General features: G+C 43.8%; 1 protein-coding gene across 1 annotated transcript in view; it reads right to left on the reverse strand.

Annotated features, from left to right (window-relative positions):
- LOC124045995 (basement membrane-specific heparan sulfate proteoglycan core protein-like) overlaps positions 1-23,721 on the reverse strand; it is a 186,627-nt gene that overhangs the window by 42,452 nt on the left and 120,454 nt on the right. The window contains 14 exon segments of the mRNA XM_046365881.1: positions 5,770-5,970; positions 6,539-6,661; positions 8,696-8,755; positions 12,259-12,439; positions 16,011-16,111; positions 16,307-16,417; positions 17,517-17,681; positions 18,013-18,071; positions 18,285-18,371; positions 18,624-18,751; positions 19,005-19,118; positions 19,370-19,600; positions 19,745-19,834; positions 20,375-20,467. Of these exon segments, the coding sequence (XP_046221837.1) occupies positions 5,770-5,970; positions 6,539-6,661; positions 8,696-8,755; positions 12,259-12,439; positions 16,011-16,111; positions 16,307-16,417; positions 17,517-17,681; positions 18,013-18,071; positions 18,285-18,371; positions 18,624-18,751; positions 19,005-19,118; positions 19,370-19,600; positions 19,745-19,834; positions 20,375-20,467 (1,744 nt within the window).

The following is a 23,721-nucleotide window of genomic DNA, read 5'->3' on the forward strand; positions in this document are numbered from 1 at the left end:
CCTTCTTCAAGATCCCTTTTACTATGTACAAATCTCCCACTTTACCACCATCAAAGCACCCCAGACCATCACATTGCCTCCACCATGCTTGACAGATGGGGTCAACCACTCCTTCAGCATCTTTTCATTTTTTTCAGCGTCTTACGAATTTTCTTCGTCCATAACACTATTTTCCAATCTTCCTCTGTCCAGTGTCTGTGTTATTTTGACCATCTTTATCTTTTATTTTTATTGGCCAGTCTGAAATATTGCTTTTTCTTTGCAACTCTGCCTAGAAGGCCAGCATCCCGGAGTCACCTCTTCACTGCTGACGTTGAGACTGGTGATTTGCGTCAGGTCAAGATGATTTAAGGAAGCTGCCAGTTGAGGACTTGTGAGGCATCTGTTTCTCAAACTAGACACTCTAATGTACTTTTCTTCTTGCTCTGTTGTGCACCGGGGCCTCCCACTCCTCTTTCTATTCTGATTGGAGCCAGTTAGCACTGTTCTGTGAAAGGAGTAGTACACAGCGTTGTACGAGATCTTCAGTTTCTTGACAATTTCTCGCATGGAATAGCCTTCATTTCTCAGAACAAGAATAGACTGACGAGTTTCAGAAGAAAGGTCTTTGTTTCTGGCCATTTTGAGCCTGTAATCGAACCCACAAATGCTGACGCTCCAGATACTCAACTAGTCTAAAGAAGAACAGTTTTAATTGCTTCTTTAATCAGCACAACAGTTTACAGCTGTGCTATCATAATAGCAAAAGGGTTTTCTAATGATCAATTAGCCTTTTAAACTTGGATTAGCGAACACAACGTGCCATTGGAACACAGGAGTGATGGTTGCTAATAATGGGCCTCTGTACGCCTATGTAGATATTCCATAAAAAAATCTGTCATTTCCAGCTAAAATAGTCATTTACAACCTTAACAATGTCTACACTGTATTTCCGATCAATTTGATGTTATTTTTATGGACAAAAAATTTGCTTTTCTTTAAAAAAAAACAAGGACATTTCTAAGTGACCCAAAACTTTTGAAGGGTAGTGTATATATATATATATATATATATTTCTTTTCTTAAAACTGCATTGTGGTTAAGAGCTTGTAAGTCAGCATTTCACTGTAGTATTCGGCGCATGTGACAAATACAATTTGATTTGATTTAAGGTCGGGCAATTGTGGAGGCCAGGGAATTTGATGCAGCACTCCATCACTCTCCTTCTTGGTCAAATAGCCCTTACACAGCCTGGAGGTTTGTTGGTTCATAATCCTATTAAAAAACAAATTATAGTCCCACTAAGCGCAAACCAGATGGGATGGCGTATCGCTGCAGAATATTGTGGTAGCCATGCTGGATACGTGTGCCATGAATTCTAACTAAATCACCACTACACCATCACAGCTCCTCCTCCATGCTTCACGGTGGGAACCACACACGTGGAGATCATCCGTTTCCCTACTATGCGTCTCACAAAAACACGGCGGTTGGAACCATACATCTCAAATTGGACTCCAGACCAAAGGACAGATTTCCACCAATCGAATGTCTATTGCTCGTGTTTCTTGGCCCAAGCAAGTCTCTTCTTATCTTCTTGTCCTCTAGTAGTGGTTTCTTTGCAGCAATTCGACCACGAAGGCCTGATTCACGCAGTCTCTTCTGAACAGGTGATGTTGAGATGTGTCTGTTACATGAACTCTGTGAAGCATTTATTTTGGCTGCAATTTCTGAGGCTGGTAACTCTAATGAATTTATCCTCTGCAGCAGACGTAACTCTGGGTCTTCCTTTCCTGTGGCGGTCCTCATGAGAGCCAGTTTCATCATAGCGCTGGATGGTTTTTGCGATTGCACTTGAAGAAACTTTCAGTTCTTGACATTTTCTAGATTGAATGCCCATCATGTCTTAAAGTAATGATGGACTGTTGTTTCTCTTTGCTTATTTGAGCTGTTCTTGCCATAATATGGACTTGGTCTTTTACCAAATAGGGCAATCTTTTGTATACCACCCCTACCTTTTCACAACACAACTGATTAGCTCAAACGCATTAAGAAGGAAAGAAATTCCACAAATGAACTTTTAACAAGCCCCACCTGTTAATGGAAGTGTGCCTTGTTAAACTTTTAACAATGAATTGTTGAACACGTTTTTGGTTACTACATGATTCCATATGTGTTATTTTCGATGTCTTCACCATTATTCTACGATGTAGAATATAGTAAAAATAAAGAAAAACCTTGGAATGAGTAGGTGTGTCCAAACTTTTGACTGGTATTGTATATTCTACACACTTTCTATTTGGTTTAAGTCATTTAAGTTTAAACTGTAAGTGTTTTCCATCCCAAAAAAGTATATATATTTTTATATATACTGAACAAAAATATAAATGCAACATGTAAAGTAATATAAATAATAATATATGCCATTTAGCAGACGCTTTTATCCAAAGCGACTTACAGTCATGTGTGCATACATTCTACGTATGGGTGGTCCCGGGAATCGAACCCACTACCCTGGCGTTACAAGCGCCATGCTCTACCAACTGAGCTACAGAAGGACCACAAAGTGTTGGTCCCATGTTTCATGAGCTGAAATAAAAGGTCCCAGATATGTTTCATATGCACAAAAACATATTTTTCTAAATTTGTTTACTATTTTGTTTACATCCCTGTTTGTGAGCATTACTCCTTTACAAGATAATCCATTCACCTGACAGGTGTGGCATATCAAGAAGCTGACCTGAGCCTAAACAGCATGCTCATTAGAATCCCACCGTACCTTCTCCGCTGTGCAATCTGGTTTCCGAGCCGGTCACGAGTGCACCTCAGCCACGCTCAAGGTACTAAACGATATCATAACCGCCATCGATAAAAGACAGTACTGTGCGGCCGTCTTCATCGACCTCGGTTTTTCTGATGACTGCCTTGCCTGGTTCACCAACTACTTTGCAGACAGAGTTCAGTGTGTCAAATCGGAGGGCATGCTGTCCGGTCCTCTGGCAGTCTCTATGGGGGTGCCACAGGGTTCAATTCTCGGGCCGACTCTTTTCTCTGTATATATCAATGATGTTGCTCTTGTAGCGGGCGATTCCCTGATCCACCTCTACGCAGACGACACCATTCTATATACCTCCGGCCCGTCCTTGGACACTGTGCTATCTAACCTCCAAACGAGCTTCAATGCCATACAACACTCCTTCTGTGGCCTCCAACTGCTCTTAAACACTAGTAAAACCAAATGCATGCTTTTCAACCGCACGCCTGACCAGCATCACCACCCTGGATGGTTCCGACCTTGAATATGTGGACATCTATAAGTACCTAGGTGTCTGGCTAGACTGTAAACTCTCCTTCCAGACTCATATCAAACATCTCCAATCGAAAATCAAATCTAGAGTCGGCTTTCTATTCCGCAACAAAGCCTCCTTCACTCACGCCGCCAAACTTACCCTAGTAAAACTGACTATCCTACCGATCCTCGACTTCGGCGATGTCATCTACAAAATTGCTTCCAACACTCTACTCAGCAAACTGGATGCAGTTTATCACAGTGCCATCCGTTTTGTCACTAAAGCACCTTATACCACCCACCACTGTGACTTGTATGCTCTAGTCGGCTGGCCCTCGCTACATATTCGTCGCCAGACCCACTGGCTCCAGGTCATCTACAAGTCCATGCTAGGTAAAGCTCTGCCTTATCTCAGTTCACTGGTCACGATGGCAACACCTATCCGTAGCACGCGCTCCAGCAGGTGTATCTCACTGATCATCCCTAAAGCCAACACCTCATTTGGCCGCCTTTCGTTCCAGTTCTCTGCTGCCTGTGACTGGAACGAATTGCAAAAATCGCTGAAGTTGGAGACTTTTATCTCCCTCACCAACTTCAAACATCTGCTATCTGAGCAGCTAACCGATCGCTGCCGCTGTACATAGTCTATCGCTAAATAGCCCACCCATTTTTACCTACCTCATCCCCATACTGTTTTTATTTATTTTATTTTCTGCTCTTTTGCACACCAATATCTCTACCTGTACAGGACCATCTGATCATTTATCACTCCAGTGTTAATCTGCAAAATTGTAATTATTCGCCTACCTCCTCATGCCTTTTGCACACAATGTATATAGACTCTCCTTTTTTTCTACTGTATTATTGACTTGTTAATTGTTTACTCCATGTGTAACTCTATGTTGTCTGTTTACACTGCTATGCTTTATCTTGGACAGGTCGCAGTTGCAAATGAGAACTTGTTCTCAACTAGCCTACCTGGTTAAATAAAGGTGAAATAAAAATAAATAAAAAGACAGGGGCAGCTTGTGCTGGGGACAATAAAAGGCCACTCTAAAATGTGCAGTTTGTCACACAACACAATGCCACAGATGTCTGAAGTTTTGGGGGGGGGGGGGTGAAATTGGCATGTTGACTGCAGGAATGTCAACCAGAGCTGTTGCCAGAGAAGTTAATGTTCATTTCTCTACCATAGGCAGCCTGCAACATTTAAAAAAAAACATTTGGCAGTACTTCCAACTAGCCTCACAACCGCAGACCATGTGTAACCACCCCAGCCCAGGACCTCCACAACCGGCATCTTCACCTGAGGGATGGTCTGAGACAAGCCCCTCGGACAGCTGATGAAACTGTGGGTTTGCACAGCATATGTGGGAACAAATTTTTTGCACAAACGTCAGATATTGTCTCAGGGAAACTCATGCTCGTTGTCCTGTCATGGAAAACTGCAAGATGATGTTATAATGCTTGTATTGCATGATAGTGGTTGTTTTATTCGACAGAATAGAGTATTGTGTGTGTGTGTTCTACTGAGGATGGGCCTCTATGAGATAGCACTGACAGAGGAGATTTACGATGTCTTTGGGTAATAAAGCCTAAAGAGCATTCCAGATAACACGAGGTAATGTTTTTGTGCTCTACCGTACCAAGGTGAGACGGGTTCTAGTTTGGAGTAGAGAGGGCCAGACACTGGTCTTTACAATGAAAACTGTTGACACAGCAATAACTAACTGTCTGCTATGTTTTATAGATATCTTCCATACAAATCTTAACCTTCGAACTGTTCCTAAGATCTGTGGTTCGTCAGTGTAACTTGAGAGGGGTGTATCTTGGCTATAAAAGATCTTTGTACTTTTTGTTGGTACTTTTCAATGGTTCATTAGAGATAGCGCATCATTGAAAGTCAAAAAGGCGATTGCAAATCTTATTATTAAAAAATATGTAGTTTAAGTATAACTCTGACTGGTGTGTGAAGTTTGCAACTCTCTTCTCATTTAGTAAAGCAGAAATATGCCACCACAGTCCTCACCACATCTTGACCTGACTGCAGTTGAGCGTTGTAACCTACTTCAGTGGGCAAATGCTCACCTTCGATTGTCACTGGCGTAACCTACTTCAGATGGTAGACAGCGTCTATGGCATGCGTGTACGACAGCGTGTTCCAGTTCCCGCCATTATCCAGCAACTTTGCACAGCCATTTAAGATGAGTGGGGCAACATTCAACAGGCCACAATCAACAGCCTGATCAACTCTATGTGAAGGAGATGTTTTGCAATGCAAGAGGCAAATGGTGGTCAGACCAGATACTGACTGGTTTTCTGATCCACGTCCCTACTTAAAAACAAAAACAAATCTATATTCCCAGTCATGAAATCCATAGATTAGTGCCTAATGTATTTATTTCAACTGACTGATTTCCTTATATAAACTCTAACTCAGTAAAATCTTTGAAATTGTTGCATGCGTTTTATATTTTATATTTTGGCATCCCGCGACCCACCTGGACCCCTGCTGTGACCCACAAGTGGGTTCCGACCCACAGTTTGGGAACCACTAACGTGGAGGACAGCCCGTGATGTGTGTTCTCCGTGGGTGTTGAGGGCCTTGCAGACGTACTCCCCTCCATTCTCGCTCTCCACAGCAGGGATGGTCAGGACCCCTCCACGGACCACAGCATTGGGGCTCATCCTATTACCGGGACCTAAAAACACAGATTTCATGATTTTAAAATTATACAGTGTAAATAAACATTAAGAACACCTTCCTAATATTGAGATCCCCCTCCCAGAACAGTGTTCAACAGGGATGCTGGCCCTGGGTGTTGGACCATTATTGATACATATGGGAAACTGTTGAGAGTGAAAAAACCCAGCAGCGTTGAAGTTCTTGCACCTGGACCAGTGCCTTTGAACAAGGTGCTACTACCATACCTCGTACAAAGGAACTTAAATATTTTGTCTTGCCCATCCATCCATGTCTCAATTCTCTCAGGGTTTAAATATCTTTCTTGAAACTGTCTCCTTCCCTTCATCTATTCTACTCTGATTGATGTGGATTTAACACGCGACATCGATAAGGCTCATAGATTTCGCCTGGTCAGTCTATACCACTAGCAGGTGTTCTTAATGTTTCATACCCTCAGTGTATACTTCCAAAACTTCAAGACTAAGCCAGCATAAACTCCATTGATAAAGAACAAGACAATACAGTTTGTGCTGGCTTAGTTAATGCTATACATTTTCCACTGGCTATAGCCAGGCCTTCCTTACCTATCCATTCGGTGGCAGGGGTAGGGTTGCCAGTCACAGTACAGTGGAACTCAGCATGGCCTCCTTGCTGGATGGTCAGGACAGAGGGAGTGACAGTAGCCACTGGCTGGGCCCCCCCGCGAGCTACAATAAGACAGAGAACAGTTCAGCATGACTCAGAAATACATAGCCCGCAAAATACGGGACATTAGTGTTCAAAAAAGGGCAGGAAGGGGCTTTTCTGTAGGAAGGAGCTTTGTTTACAGTCAACGCTTTACAGCCACTGCATGAGATTGGAAATGATGTCACACTCGATCAACAAACACTTACCTCATCCATTTGTATAATAAATGGTAGCAATAAAGGATATATTCATGGCTACCAGATTGGAACTTGAAGTGACTTTTAGTCAGAGTGCTTTTTTTGGCTGTAGCGAATATCATTGAGGCTGGGTCCTGACTCACTCAGGCCAAGACTGTGTCTGTGTGCAAATGCTTATGATGGAAGGCAGAGTGAGGGTGGCAGGACGAAGCCTAAGTACGTGTTCTACGCCCGTGCCCCTTGGCAGCCAGGGCCTCTGTGCAGCCGATGCAGATGAGAGGTGGCAGGCTGGCCTTGGCAGGGCACATGGTTCTCTGGGCACAGCTCTCTGTGCCAGCTTGACTGGACACTGAGCCCAAGCCACATTCAATCCCATCTGATCCCAGGGCGTCAGAGCAAAAGAAATCCCCCTTTCAGCAGCCAGGGAGGACCATCAGGCTATTTAAGCTCTGAGATAAGCCTTGGTCTGGGTCTGGGACTTACTGATCTGACAGAAACAGACACTAAAAAGGCCAACATTTCATCATCTTTGTTTTTCTAAGCGGATGGGCACTGACTGTGGTGAGCCTCAACAATGAGACATGGAAATACTGGGGGAACAAAGTATACAATGATATAAAATAAAGTTACAGTGTGATGATTGAATATTAGGGCTTGACTTTGGTGAAGACTTATACAGTTGAGTGACCTGCGTGTGAACTTTGCAAAGTTCTCTAGTCTATTCTACAGATTCCTAAAAGCTTTTCCAAACCTGCCGTTTCCTTACAATATCACTTCTGTAAATGGGTGGTGAGGTGACATCAGGCCATGAGTATTCTATCTCATTGAAACATTCACTGTGACAGTTGAAGGAGGCTGTCTGTAGTTAGCTTCCAGAGGGAGATGAGGTGAACAATGAAGATGAGAGGAATTCTCCACCCTCCAGTGCGCTAACAGCCATGATGGTGGATATGATGCGGTGTACTAGGCACAGCATGATGTTTGAAGCACATTATGAAAGCTATTCCAGACCAGTGTGTGTCCCTGTGTGGGACTGGCAAGCAGACTGCAGATAGGGTGAGTGTGGGTGGGGTCTCCTCTGTGTTGAGTGTTGATTGGAAGACAACAAGCTAAGTGCATCAACATAGAATGGGGAAATAAGAACATTCTAGAATCTTATTGAGTATGTAACGTTCCCTCTAAATAGTTCAGATACTTGAATACTATAAAGGTAAAGATACAGATCTGATCTCAGTCAGATGAATGTACTAAAATGTGCAAAATGCGAGTGGAAATGGAAAACTTGAGGGGACCTGAGATTAAGTGCATGAGGAACTTTGTGGGTGGACTCAACCTTTTGTGGACTCAACCTTTGAGAGGAGCTTCCAACATAAATGACCATGCACCTGCACCTATGAACCCATACCATAGGAGCCAGACATGGCCTAGTAATGCTAATGTACAACCTACTATGTACTGTAATAACTAAAGTATATGATGCCAAGAGTATTACCAACATATGTTATCAAAAATATTATATATATATATGTATGTTATCGGGAATATTGTCTGTTCAAAGGCTATACATTTGAGGAAACGAAATGCAGAGCCAGCTTCGACTTGTATTTCGGCATTTCAATTAAGACCTTTGAAGATGCATGCCTCCCTATGATAGTCCAGTTAACCCTATAACCATGTAACCGTATAACCTTATGTGAAGTGCAAACTGTATGTCATCCCTGTGGTTGATTGTACATGGGCATTACCAGACCACCATTTTCATGCTGACGACGGCGGTAGATGAATGCATGCGTGACCGAGAGTGTGAGAAGCCCTCCAGTGGAGGTGGAGAGGTGTGGCCATGCCATGCCCACTTACGCTTTCCATGTCCTTCCAACATTTCATAGGTCGTGTAAAACATCTGAGTCTGTGAGGCCTCTGGAAATGGGGGGAGGGAGGAGGAAGGGAAACTGACAGGTGAGTCTCCAGGTCAACGGTGGAACACTGGCATTGGGATCATCGTCCAATGCTCCTCCCACTGAGCCTGTGGCCCAATTATTCCCCAGAGTACCGTGGTCCGTCCAAGTACTGCCTGGTATTTCTTGTGCCAGTGATTTTCCAAAAAGCACAAGACAAAACAATACAACAGTAGAATGATCGGCAAGGAACATACCAGAACTTGAATGCAACAGGCACCAAATCCCCATCATGCATTTGAAGTATTCAAACAGGTTCTCCAATTCAGATTGAGAACTGAATGAGGAACAACAGCTACGTATTGAGGACACTAGCCCCTTTCTTCAAAGAAAATTGGGCATTTTCGAGGATTGTCCATTTAGACACATGCAAAAACTAATCTGATTCAGCCAGTATGACACATACAGACCAAGGAGTACGGTAGCTTTTTCATGATGATCAGAGATAGCTGTAGTTGTATGTATTCACAATCAACACACACACTTACCTTTCAATGAATTTAGGTGAGTAATTGTATGCTTTCTGAGAGATTTCTGAGGTTCTGTGAATGTTGGTTAGGATATAAACCATATCACCTTGGAGATTGTGTTGTTGCATTCATATTACATACAGGAATGGGGAAAGGGGGATACCTAGTCAGTTGCACAACTGAATGCATTCAACCAAAATGTGTCTTCCCCTATGCTATATAAAACATTGCTGATATGAACTATGGTCATTGGCTGGTGTAACAGTGAATAATGTCTACTCGGAGAGATTCAAAATCAACTAGTTCCAGGTATACTTCACAAACACATGGGACAAGAGCACAACAATAAGGTATGGCAGAACACAAGACAACAAGAATACAGATAGTAGAGAGACACATTTACGAAACATGCTTGTTAGTAGTCAAGAAGTCATATCTGGAGCCTTGTACACTGAGGGTGGTAATATCTTCTGATCCATTGAAGTCTCACTCTGCATGACTCAGTGTCATATCTTCAAGTCTATGATCATTACTTTTGCAACATTTTCACAGTTAAGATTATTATTATTTTTTAAAAACACATTGTGATATGTGTATATTGCGTCAGTATCCGTTAGGTATTACAAATCAATTTAAATCAGTACAGAGTATACTGTACAGTAAAATGTGTTTGAAACGGCACCTTTGGTTATCCTGGCAGATTCTGTCTATCGGCACACCAGCTAGATTTGAATTGGCATATTTCAGCAACCGAATCAATCTATTTGTCTCATAGTAAGATACTGTGTAAAAATATATATATATATATATTTAATTCATTTATGTTTTTGACAAGACACATTTGAAACATTAAAAAATGAATGCACTGACAAAACATTTGTACAAACTTTTTATCTGTTGTCAAAATAAATGTAAACTGTGTTTTTATCATGCAAGTAAACGCATGAATACAGCGTAAAATCAAGTACTAACCAATCATCTTTCCCCATCTATGTATCTTGCTGTTTATGTAACATTTCTCTAACATTTCTCAAATGTGATTGTATAGTCAAAAAATTATATGCTTGTCTAACATATTGGTATAAAAAAATCAATTATATATATATTTTTTTTACTGTGCCCCTGATTTATAAATGTTGAATAAAATGTTAAACCTCAACACAAATTAAACGCAACAAAGTGTGACATACACAAGCAAGTAAGTTGACTTGTGACAGCATTGAAATCAAACTAGCCTCAATAACCTTTCAAAAGTCAAATCTTCAACACATTTTTCTTGGCGCCAGATTTACACATACTGGATAGTATGATGCAAAACAAGAAGCCTTACTTACTATTGACAATGCAATGCCTTGGACCCTCTTAATAATCAGATCCATAGAACAGATAGTGAAAGCAGCGATAGATAGATATATTACGAACCTAAAGTTCAACCACAGGTTCTTTACCTGCTCCAAGGTTGATAGCACCATTTTCAACATTAACATTCATCAAAACAATCAGGAAAGTAACAAATCAGATTTTTATACAGTGTGTGCTGGTTCTTTCCCTGTATGATCATCACGTCACACTCGAGGGAGGATGGAGATTGGGATCGTGATGGGGCTTCTATACAGTACTGTATGTCCCCGGGGTGATTGACTGAAGTCCTCTTTGAATGTCAGTCCCAGTCAGAGTCACTAAGCACCCATCTTGTCATCCATATACCTCATCAACCACTACAGCTCAAGGAGAAACCACCACCTTCCCAGCCAGGGTTGCAGAGCTCAGGAAAGACACCGAATAACCAACACCTTGCTAGTAAGAAAATGGAAGTGGCACAAACTAGTGTACAAGTGGCTAAAAAGTTACCAAACCACCACCGAACCCACAGTGAAGGCAACAACAGCTAAAGATCAGAGAGAAGATGTCACCGATGGCAACAGAGACCAAAGGACTGTAACCGATGGCAACAGAGACCAAAGGATTGATAAGTCCTCACTGAGTATTAAACCAAGAAGCAACTTGAAAATGAATCAAATATATGCCACTGGGCAAGACAACCTTCTTTGGTATATCCATTGTGGGTGGTAAGACCACAGTTCATAGTAACTAAAACTACTTGAAACTCTTGAGTGGGCAATATCTTTGGACTTTGGTAGCATTGAGGTCTACTGTGTGCTATGATTGTCTTAGACAAACCACACACATATTGTATCTTAAACGGATGGACCTTTTGATTATTTGATCATTAGTATATCCACAAGCGGTATATTGCTCATGGACCAGTGATGGGTTCTGACTTCTAAACTTGAAATATTGTTAATCATCAGGTACCCTAGGGAAAGGAGAAATGGCCACAGTCTGGTTTCTACACCAGAAGTTACTAGGTATCTGTAGGAGGAATGTATATGGTTGAGGTCACTGATAAGGGTGGAGAGCTGTGAGGTCAGGTCAGGTCAAATTCAGGGAGAAGGAAAAGTTTATTACCCACATCACTTAACTTTATGACTAACAATACAAATGTAATGTTTATAGGGAATGATTGGGGTATATATACTTGTGCTGGTGGGAACATGTTTTTTCTCTGTTCCAGCTGTCTGACCCTTTGATTGATTCAACATAGTTTAAGCTTTACTAATTGTCCGTGAGTTTTTAGAACCTAATACTAGTAAAGATTGTACACACAGTACGAAGGTCGGGCCATTATTAGAAAGACAGAGACGGGTAGCATAGAGAGAGATTGGAAGGGTTTAAAGTGAGAGGTTATCGTAGTTTAGGATGTGGGGGGCAGGGAGCGGGAGTGACAGGGGTTATGCTGTTTGCCAGAAGCTGCAGACAGAAAAACACATTGAACACAGTGCCTGATATAAGGGAGACCGAGGCAAAGCAAAATGAAGGTGGGTCATGCACCATTCAAGGAGGGCTAAGGGGAGGAACTCAAAGAAATAGAGCTTGTAGGGTGGTGGTATAGAGGCTGATGGCTAACAGCATGATGGAGCCTGGGATCACGAACCTGGCACGTAGAGGACGGCAGTACCCTCGTCCATGGCAAACATGTTGGAGCCTGTACACACGTAGATGCCAGCGTCCTCAGGCTGGACGTTCTGGATGGTCAGGATGCCGTTGAAGTCCATGGCTCTGTTGGGCAGCTTGCCGTTACCCCGCCGAGTCCACACCAGGGTGTAGGCTGGAGACTGGAAGGGGACAGATGGGTACAAGATGTGAAGTAAACACAAATAAGAGAGAAAGAAATGCAACAGGGTGGCCAGTAAGAGGGGGAGAATTGTGCTTAATGTGTCTGACCAAGATGGCGTAGCAGTCGGACGTGTGTTTTGGCTTGTCCCGTCCTGTCCCGTGTATATATTGTTTTCTTCGTATATACAGTTGAAGTCGGAAGTGTACAAACACCGTTGTCAAATACATTTAAACTCTTTTTTTTTTTTTTTTTTTACAATTCCTGACATTTAATCGTAGTAAGAATTCCCTGTCTTAGGTCAGTTAGGACCACCACTTTATTTTAAGAATGTGAAATGTCAGAAAAATAGTAGAGAGAATGATTTATTTCATCTTTTATTTCTTTCATCAAATCAAATGTATTTGTCACATACACATGGTTAGCAGATAATTAATGTGAGTGTAAGGAAATGCTTGTGCTTTTTAGTTCCGAACATGCAGTAATATCTAACAAGTAATCTAACCTAACAATTTCACAACAACTACCTTATACAAGTGTACAGGAATGAATATGTACATAAAAATATATGACCCGAACGACATAGGCAAGATGCAATACATGGTATCGAGTACAGTATATACATATGAGATGAGTAATGTAGGCTATGAAAACATTATATAAAGTGGCATTGTTTAAAGTGGCTAGTGATAAATTGATTACATAAATGTTTCCATTACTAAAGTGGCTAGAGTTGAGTCAGTATATTAGCAGCAGCCACTCAATGTTAGTGATGGCGGTTTAACAGTCTGATGGCCTTGAGATAGAAGCTGTTTTTCAGTCTCTTGGTCCCCGCTTTGATGCACCTGTACTGACCTCGCCTTCTGGATGATAGCGGGGTGAACAGACAGTGGCTCGGGTGGTTGTTGTCCTTGATGATCTTTTTGGCCTTCCTGTGACATCGGGCGGTGTAGGTGCCCTGAAGGGAAAGTAGTTTGCACCCGGTGATGCGTTGTGCAGACCTCACTACCATCTGGAGAGCCTTACAGTTATGGGAGGGGCAGTTGCCGTACCAGGTGGTGATACAGCCTGACAGGATGCTCTCGATTGTGCATCTGTAAAAGTTTGTGAGTGTTTTTGGTGACAAGCCAAATTTCTTCAGCCTCTTCACCACGCTGTCTGTGTGGGTGGACCATTTCAGTTTGTCTGTGATGTGTACGCGGAGGAACTTAAAACTTTCCACACTCTCCACTACTGTCCCGTCAATGTAGATAGGGGGGTGCTCCCTCTGCTGTTTCCTGACGTCCACGATCATCTCCTTTGTTTTGTTGACGTTGAGTGTGAGGTTATTTTACTGACACCACACTCCGAGAGCCCTCACCTCCTCCCTGTAGGCCGTCTCGTCGTTGTTGGTAATCAAGCCTACCACTGTAGTGTCGTCTGCAAACTTGATGATTGAGTTGGAGGCGTGCATGGCCACGCAGTCGTGGGTGAACAGGGAGTACAGGAGAGGGCTCAGAACGCACCTTTGTGGGGACCCAGTGTTGAGGATCAGCGGGTTGGAGATGTTGTTACCTACCCTCATCACCCAGGGTCTCGAGCTTAATGGCGAGTTTGAAGGGTACTATGGTGTTAAATGCTGAGCTGTAATCGATGAACAGCATTCTTCCATAGGTATTCCTCTTGTCCAGATGGGATAGGGCATTGTGCAGTGTGCAGTGTGATGGCAATTGCGTCGTCTGTGGACCTATTGGGGTGGTAAGCTCTTAATTTTTGGATAAAAAACGTTCCCGTATTAAACAAGATATTTTGTCACATGTAATTGACAGCTTTGGAAAGAAAAAACTCTGACGTTTCCAAAACTGCAAAGATATTATCTGTGAGTGCCCCAGAACTAATGCTACAGGCGAAACCAAGATGAAATTTCATACAGGAAATGGTCCAGATTTTGAATGCCCTGTGTTCCAATGTCTCCTTATATGGCTGTGAATGCGCCAGGAATGAGCCTGCACTTTCTGTCGTTTCCCCAAGGTGTCTGCAGCATTGTGACGTATTTGTAGGCATATCATTGGACGATTGACCATAAGAGACTACATTTACCAGGTGTCCGCCCGGTGTCCTCCTTCAAAATTATTGCGTAATCTCCAGGTCCATGCGCGTTCCATTTTCTTCAGAGGAGAAAGTCAACTGACACGAATTATTTATCATCGATAGATATGTGAAAAACATCTTGAGGATTGATTCTAAACAACGTTTGCCATGTTTCTGTCGATATTATGGAGTTAATTTAGAAAAAAGGTTTGTGTTGTAATGACTTAATTTTCGGGGTTTTTCTTACCCAAACGTGATGAACAAAATGGAGCGATTTGTCCTACACAAATAATCTTTTTAGAAAAACTGAACATTTGCTATCTAACTGAGAGTCTCCTCATTGAAAACATCTGAAGTTATTCAAAGGTAAATGATTTTATTTGAATGCTTTTCTTGTTTTTGTGAAAATGTTGCATGCTGAATGCTAAGCTTAATGCTATGCTAGCTATCAATACTCTTACACAAATGCTTGTTTGGCTATGGTTCAAAAGCATATTTTGAAAATCTGAGATGACAGTGTTGTTAACAAAAAGGCTAAGCTTGAGAGCTAATATATTTATTTCATTTAATTTGCGATTTTCATGAATAGTTAACGTTGCGTTATGGTAATGAGCTTGAGGCTACAAATAGGATCCCGGATACGGGATTGCTCGTCGCAACAGGTTAATAATAAGGTATATGGTAAACAAAGGTGTTGTCAATTATAACCTGTTTCAGGATGCTAGGTGGTATTTCGCACATCACTACCTCACAGGAGAGGCAATTGTACGTCTTTTTGGAAGAATTGCCTCCTGGGGGTGGTGATAGCATTTCTTTCACACAACCCATCAATTTAGACAAGTGCGTCGGGTAAGCGTCATCTAATAATCATTCAATATTTTTATCTGGACACTTTCTGTTTTTGATATTCAAATAACCATTTCACTGTACAGTTTACACCTTCTGTATCCTGTGCGTGTGACAAATACACTTGATATAGTGTGTGTTTACCAGAGATGGTAACGTGAAGAACAACATGACATGCACCAAAGTCAGATTAGGATATAGGCCAAAGGACTAGACAAACTATTTTTATCTGGAGATAAAAAATAGGCTACAAGTTTTACCACTTTTAGTCTTGAAATGGGTCTATCCTTAAAGAGATTAGTGGGCTGAGGCTTAAGAGAATGATGCTAAATGGGGGGTAGAAAAACATTGGTCCTCCAGTATGTGCACCAAAGAATTCAAAGGGCCATTTTCTCAAAAGTGGGGTTACAACTTTATCAACTTTCAAAGCAAAATTACTTTCCCATTGTTCCTCAATTGCAGTGTATGATATACAATTTTGTAGCTTTGAGTCTCTCCTTTTACCCACTGTAAAAAAAACTGAATTTCAAATTTTGCTACATAGGACAAAATCCAGGTGGTGGGAAATGATTTAAGCACAATGCCAACCATCAAAGATACATTAAAATAAGCCGAATTGATTGTATTAATGTCTCCATGTCGGTCGCTAATCTTACCTGGCTCTTGGCTGTGCAGATGAAGCTGACTGTTGCGCCAACTGTGACACTCCGTGCTTTGGGCTCCTCGATGGTCACTTGAATGGGTTTGTACGAGACAGCTGGAGAAAGACATGCACAGAAACCATTCAGTAAACACTCAAATTACAATTTCTTAAAAGTTTTTACTGTCTCAACTTCGAACATATTTTGTTCAAGTCAGTTTTAACTATTCAACAACTATCTGCAAGATCAGTGGGGGGGATCACAAAAGTATTCCAAATACACTATTTTAACGGACAATTAGAAATGCGTACTTGTGACGACAATCTCAGCGCGGCTCCTGTTGGTGTTGCGTTGGTCCCTGCAGGTACAGACATACATGCCTGTGTCACTGGGCTGAACACTGGGGATATGCAGCTCCTCTCCTGAGAGAATAGGTAGGAACACGGAATGAGATTAAATTACCAAGGGGAATGGACTAGTACTTCAATAGCATAGAAAACCCTTACAGTTTCCCATGAGTCACATCCAGCAATTTTGGATCTTTTAGTGTAAAGTACTGTAGTGTAAAGTACACACACTACAGGGTACAAAAATATATTTTGAGCAAAAATATATTTTTTACAAAACCGAACACTTCAAGATGTTGTTCTGCTGGGAATCTGTGATCACCTCCTCTCTTGCTTGAGAAAAAATTGAGGAGCAATAGAGAACAAAAGAGGACAGCCCCCCCCACACACACACACACACACACACACACACACACACACACACACACACACACACACACACACACACACACACACACACACACACACACACACACACACACGTGCCGAGTCATGACTCGCATGGACCACCTATTGAGATGTGCCTTTTGTTAAGTAAATCAGGTGTTAAATGAGGTGAAAAGGAGACTGGAATGCCATTTGAAAGGAGAAGAGTAGAGGTACTCGGTGGATGCGCTTTCTGTTGTTCTTAGGTCACTCTGCCCCCATTTCACACCAAGTTGCCAGGGAACTCAGTCACCTGACAGGGTCAGTCAATCGCAGGCCTTATCTGGTGGGGTAACAGACCCCCACTACCATCTGTACCTCAGTCTTTCTCTGCAACTCCAGGAGTGAATAGCAAAGTGACCAACCACCTGGCTGTAGCAACCCACAGAAGACTGACCACTGGGCCTCACCCCATGGACACTTCCCTCTCTGGACATTCCCTACTGTGTAGTGCATTTATGACCATACAACCACTTCTACTAGTCCCATCTTGCTACATTGGTGTGTGTGCATATTAAGTGTGTGCAAAAAAAGTGTGTTCTGTACATCTGTGTCCTACTGGTCATTACTACACCTTCTAACAGAGGCGCAGGGACGATTGTATCTATATTCACCAATACTGGTCTTTAATGAGGATACTGTGTATACTGTGCCGCTATATACAACAACAGTAATGTATGTATGGCTCTTATGCTAGGCCAAGTCATACTCCCTATTACCCAGAACTGGTCTGTCCAGTATACTATACCTTGTCTCTGTCTGACGGCGCTGTTGGTCACGGGGCGTCCATCCTCCCTGGACCAGTAGTAGTAGTGGGGTGGAGGGCCGGTCACCTGGCACCGCAGGGTCACTGGGCTGCCCTGGGCCACCAAAACCCTCTCAGGGTACACTTTCACCACCAGGGAGGCTGCCGCTGCTGGGTCAGAGGTTAAGGGTCAAAGGTTAGGGCACAAGGATCAATCGCAGAGACACTCTTGGTGGTTACAGTCTGGCAGGAAGAAAAAGTAGATTGATTTTGAGTTCCTTTTCAGTTAGTTCACTCAATACATTTACATTTACATTTAAGTCATTTAGCAGACGCTCTTATCCAGAGCGACTTACAAATTGGTGCATTCACCTTATGACATCCAGTGGGACAGTCACTTAACAATAGTGCATCTAAAACTTAGGGGGGGGTGGGGTGAGAGGGATTACTTAACCTATCCTATGTATCCAAGTCTACTGGACGTTTTGGGTTCCCTTACTATTGAATGGACGACACTTAATCCTGTCTTGTGGATTTCCAACGTATCCAGTTGCACAGCTGTAGGGGACAGAGAGAAAGACATTCATATAGAGTCAACACAACATCAAAGGACACTGAAAAGCCAGTCTGAATAGAGCAGCCTGGTACTAGCTTAGTTTGTGTTGTATAGCCATTGGCATGACAATGACCACAGGACACAGACAAGACAGAACAAACAGATCTGGGACCGGGCTAGAATAGAGAGGTAAAGAGAGTGTTGTGTCAGCTTACCGCTCACAGTACTGGCCAGTGTATCCAGGCTGGCAAGCAGTACACTGATAACCACCGTTACCAAGGCTCTCACAGGTGGGGGAGAACCTGGCAAACACACACAGATAAGCAAGTACAGTATACTCCAGTAATAACTAACCCAATTGGGATCTGTTCCAAGTTGGGATGTAGGGCAAAGTTTCAAAGACAGATATGAATGACTGAGAACTACATCTTGCTCCAATGGAGGACCATTTTGATACTGTTTATCGTTGTTACAAAAGCAAAGCAACGACCCCTTTTTATCCCCCATCCGGACTGTGTTCTGTGTCCTAATCCTGTTAGCGGCTCACTACTCACTGGTTGTCAGGGTCGGTGTGAGGGCAGGCACAGGGCTGGCAGTCCTCTGGGGTTCCAGCGGTGGGATCCCCATAGAAACCTGGGGCACACTGCTCACACAGCTCTCCCTGGGTGTTGTGCAGACAGCTCTGGAAATGCGGGAAGACGACAACCACTCGCTTGTTATTCAATGTACTTGTTTCAAATCTACTGCTATTTAGAACCTGAGGCCATGTGGGTGGTGAGCTAGGATTCATTGTGATCTCAGAGGCTGAACTGATCCTACATTAGCATTCCTGGTTTTAAATTAACGAGGTTAACCTGGATCAAATGAAGGTTAAATCAACTAAATGAGAAATTCATCAAAACAACTGCCCTAAAGAGATTCTCTGGGCTGCATACCGTGCAGATGCCATTCTCGGGGTGGCAGGAGTCAGAGTGCCCGTTGCACTCACACAGCTCACAGTGGCCCAGGTACAGGCCCCCTCCGGTACGAGTGTAGCCAGGGGCACAGTCCTGGTAGAGAGAGAGTTACAACTGTCATCACACATCACACCGTGGGCTTGACACTCTCAGGGTGGGTTTCCTGGACACGGAGCCTGGTCCTCCTTCGAGCATGCTTTCTCCAGGAGGCAAAAAATGTAAAGTCTGCTGACTGTTCAAACATACATACATTTACATTTGAGGTTATTTAGTCAACATTGCCACTTGTGGCAGAGAGAGAGAGAGAGAGAGAGAGAGAGAGAGAGAGAGAAAGCTCCTCTTACCTGACAGGAGAGTCCCTGGTAGGCGGGCGGGCAGCGGCACTGCTCAACCTCCAGAGCCTGAGCCAGGCCGCTGTAGTTGGGCACGGCCACCTCCATGCTGACCTCGGAGATGCTGGAGGACCTCATCTCTGTGTAGTAGGAGGCCCGCACCAGGATGTCATCCAGGTCAGCCAGCACCATCATCAGGTGCTCCCTAGTGGCAGGCATGCCGTCTGGGCGACGCCAGTTCTCCTACAGGGCAGGGATATGGGAGTTACTACTATTGTATCACCAGGATGCTAGTGTGACCTGTGTCAATGAGGAACGGATGGTAAAGGTTGCAATCAAATCACCATTTGGGGACTATAAAGATCGCAGCTACTGTATAACACTGACCTCTCTGAAGACGAGCTCAAACTGGCGGGACTCTCTTGTAACCTTTCCCCTCTGCCAAAGCTGGCGAGCCACCAGGGTGATGTCATTTCCCTGTGGGCAACAATGACAAGGGCAACCCATGGCAGGTGAGTGTAAAACGAATTGATGCGACAGCAGTACATGGAAGAGAATGACGTTCATATCTTGTGGGGTCCTCCTGCGTGTGCTATGGAATGGATGCAACAACAGTACATGGAAGAGAATGACGTTCATATCTTGTGGGGTCCTCCTGGGTGTGCTATGGAATTGATGCGACAGCAGTACATGGAAGAGAATGACGTTCATATCTTGTGGGGTCCTCCTGGGTGTGCTATGGAATGGATGCAACAACAGTACATAGAAGAGAATGCCGTTCATATCTTGTGGGGTCCTCCTGGGTGTGCTATGGAATGGATGCAACAACAGTACATGGAAGAGAATGCCGTTCATATCTTGTGGGGTCCTCCTGGGTGTGCTATGGGATGGATGCAACAGCAGTACATGGAAGAGAATGACGTTCATATCTTGTGGGGTCCTCCTGGGTGTGCTATGGAATGGATGCAACAACAGTAAATGAGATTGAACGCAATGTTAACTTTGGTGCATACTTACAATAATCTGAACATCAGCGTCTTCGATGGCTGTTCCTCTCTGGCCGGCTACATAGGAGATGGTATACTTCAGCTTCCCACCATACGAGTTCACCTATTGTAGAGGTGGAGATAAATACATTTAGGCCTCTTCTATTAGAAATGTGTCTTTCTGTAAGAGCAAAAAACGTGAAGCGATCATAGAACACATGATGTATTACATTTCTCTAAGACGTTCATCTTCTCCAATAAAAACGGAGTCATGCTTGACCTCCCACCACTTGGAGAAGTGTCTTAGTTAAACAGGGATCATGAATGAATAAGTGCTGTACACTACACAGGGTTGTCTGGCGGTGCCGCCCTGCCCTTCATTTCCCTTCCACAGCTCTGATAGTTCAGGTGGAGGAATGGTGGGGTGGCTCTGTGGCCAAACGGTTAACCGAAGGGTAAACACCCAGTCAGGGTGTGGGAAGGCTGGGCCTGGCTCGTACTGTTACCTTATCCCCTATGAACTGCTCTGGGAGCTGCCAGTAGAGCGTGTCATCCGGGTGCAAGCTGAAACCTTTGTAGAACAAAGCATACTGGGGCAGAGGAAGGAGAGCATGAGAGAGCAAGCCAGAGACAGAGCTCAAAAGATACACAAGAGAGAGAGAGAGAGAGAGAGAGAGAGAGAGAGAGAGAGAGAGAGAGAGAGAGAGAGAGGCATCGCAAGCACAGTAGAGAGGAGAGCAGAGAAAGGGTTTACATTTTGGTCCCCTACTAGTTAACTACTACTTGGTGACACTCACACCATGCGTTAACTGGCAACTAAAACAACAGCTTCCAGTGTGTATAATGTGAAAATCACAGCTTGTAAAGGTGACTGTGCGACATGTTTAGACCCGTGTACAGTATAATTATAGATTACAGATCCAGTGCTACTCTTTAAGTGAAGAACTACAGAGTACGACTTTAACAGTAATTGTGTACTGTGCTTTAAAGAGGAAAATGCCACCCTGCTTAGTCATGGAATTTATGCACATACTGCCCTTTTCAGCCCTATCTTCTCTTTCTTGTTCTTTTGAAAAAAGACCCAGGCAGCGAACACTGACAATACTAAGGAAAACTATACAGGATAACCCTGTGAAATATTCACTCTCATGATTCGTGAATGGATGACTTTATGATCAACCTGATCGGTTGTTGATTAACCTTCCTGGCTACAGTACACTGTATGTTATCACATGGAGGGAGGCAGTTTCCTCTGCTTGTGTTTGTCAAGAGCAGGGACATGCAGTCAGACAGTCTGGTTGTCTGTCTGTCCGTCTGTTCATCATTTAGCCAGCCAATCAGTCAGCTAGCCAATCAGTCAGTCTGTCCGTCCGTCAGTCAGCCAGGCTGTCATCATGTCTACCTGGCTGGAGGCCCCTGCAGGCCCGGGGCCACTGGGAGCACTAGGAGGACCCACTATGTTCTTGGTCCCCCGCTGTTGAGTCTGTCAACAGGACCAGGCCCAAAAAGAGAGTAAACCAGTCAGTAACGACCACAATAACAACTATGGATGAGCTTAAAAGTTAAAGGCTTGAGTGTTTCTCATAGGGGTTATTTTAGATGTACCTTCTGTCGAGGAGAGTGACCTGGGGAGGCTGGCTGAGCACTAGTAGGCCGTACCAGGGAGGAGATACCAGAGAGGGAGGAAGGGGGAGAGGGGGGGCCTCAGGGGGGTACGAGAACCAGGCCGAAACGAGGCGCTGGGGACCTTCCTCTCAGAGGAAGAGGAGGGAGGGAAGGGAGGAGAGCCGGCTGGAACGTTGGAGAGGATTGCCCAGATCTCATCATCCAGCTTCTTCACTTGTTCCTGGGGGAGAGGATGGGGAGGGTGATGGGGTGGGGGGTGGGGGGGGGGGGCTCATGAGGGTTTTCCCCAAAGGAGACCGCCCACCATGCAAGGTAAGAGACACACTAAGCACTGGGGTCTGGGGGTGTTGGTAGGGGGACATGCTGTGTCATGCTCTTAACCAGGTCTACAACCCTGTGGTATGTACACAACTTCACTCACTGGGGCCATTGAACTTTCTAGTTTCTACAATCCTAAAACAGGGAAGTCTTGACGCAAAACATCCAAACACGTCGGCTATTAGACACAACATGGCTCTCTTCTCTTCAAATTCCAGAGCGCCTCACAATCCCATTCAGGTCTGTTTGTAATACACACACGTGCATTTTTACGACATGCATCTGGTAAATGTACTGTCAACGTGCTGCAGTTGCTTTCATGCTGATGTCTACCATGCTACAGTAAATATCCGGTCACATACTGTCTTACGGGTGGTGGGATTATCTTTCAAGGCTGTCATGGCAATTGACAGCTCAAAAGGCCATCCATATCAGGGGAAGGGGGGAGGGGGTGGCTGGGTTGTACTGTTGTCATTAGATGTGTTGTATGGACATAGCAGTGGGTGGCTAGGCTACAGTAGGAATACCTGGCTAGCTCTTTTGGACCTGGAGGTGCCATTACCCTTTGAAGACTTCATCATGTCCCAAACGGACGCATCCTTCCTCCGTTGCTCCTCTGTCCAGGCGGAGTCTCTCTAGTGTTGTGAATAAACAAGGCTCCCGTGATCACTTTCTAATTCCCCACGTGGGAGCCAGCGGACGGCTTTAGAACTAACGGGGGACTTGAAGAACTTAACTGCTGTTCACAATGTCGGACGTCTGCAAAACTCCTCCTGACTCAGTGCACTACATCAGAGTCATCCATCGCGTGAAATGGTCCGTTAAACAGAGTGACGTTTAAGTAACCAATACGCGTAGAGTGTAACCCGCGATGGCATGTGAACCTGAAATATTCCTAATATTACAGAAATGTGTGTAAATAGGGCCATTGCTGTATGTCGATTGCTGCCACAATGGAGCTGAAACTAGGAACAATTTGAGACCATTGGAAATGTAGGAAACCCATGCATCTCAAACACACAAAACCTCCTACACTCAAGAAAACAAGGGTAATGTATGACGCATTTATCTCAACACAAATCAAATCAAATCTGTACGATCAAATGACAAATCACACCAATCCTTTGTTTGAATTACAGGCAAACATTTTAGTCATCAATTCTTCACAAAAAAGTGTTATTTTTATGTTTATGTGTAAACTGTCGTTGGTGAGGGGCTGGTAAGTAGCCTTTCACTGTAAGGTTGCACCTGTTGTATTCGGCGCATGCAACTAATACAATTTGATACGGGTCAATCCACAATCATCACCACACGACAAGCACCGCTCTGGTTTACCTGGTGCGCTCGTCTCATACGAGCAACGAAAGCGTCCTTCAATAGAGTGGACAGGCAAACCAAGAGTAAAAATAACTCAATTACACTTGAATGATGCAT

The sequence above is a fragment of the Oncorhynchus gorbuscha genome, linkage group LG10 (assembly GCF_021184085.1).
Source record: "Oncorhynchus gorbuscha isolate QuinsamMale2020 ecotype Even-year linkage group LG10, OgorEven_v1.0, whole genome shotgun sequence".
Taxonomy (NCBI): Eukaryota; Metazoa; Chordata; class Actinopteri; order Salmoniformes; family Salmonidae; genus Oncorhynchus; species Oncorhynchus gorbuscha.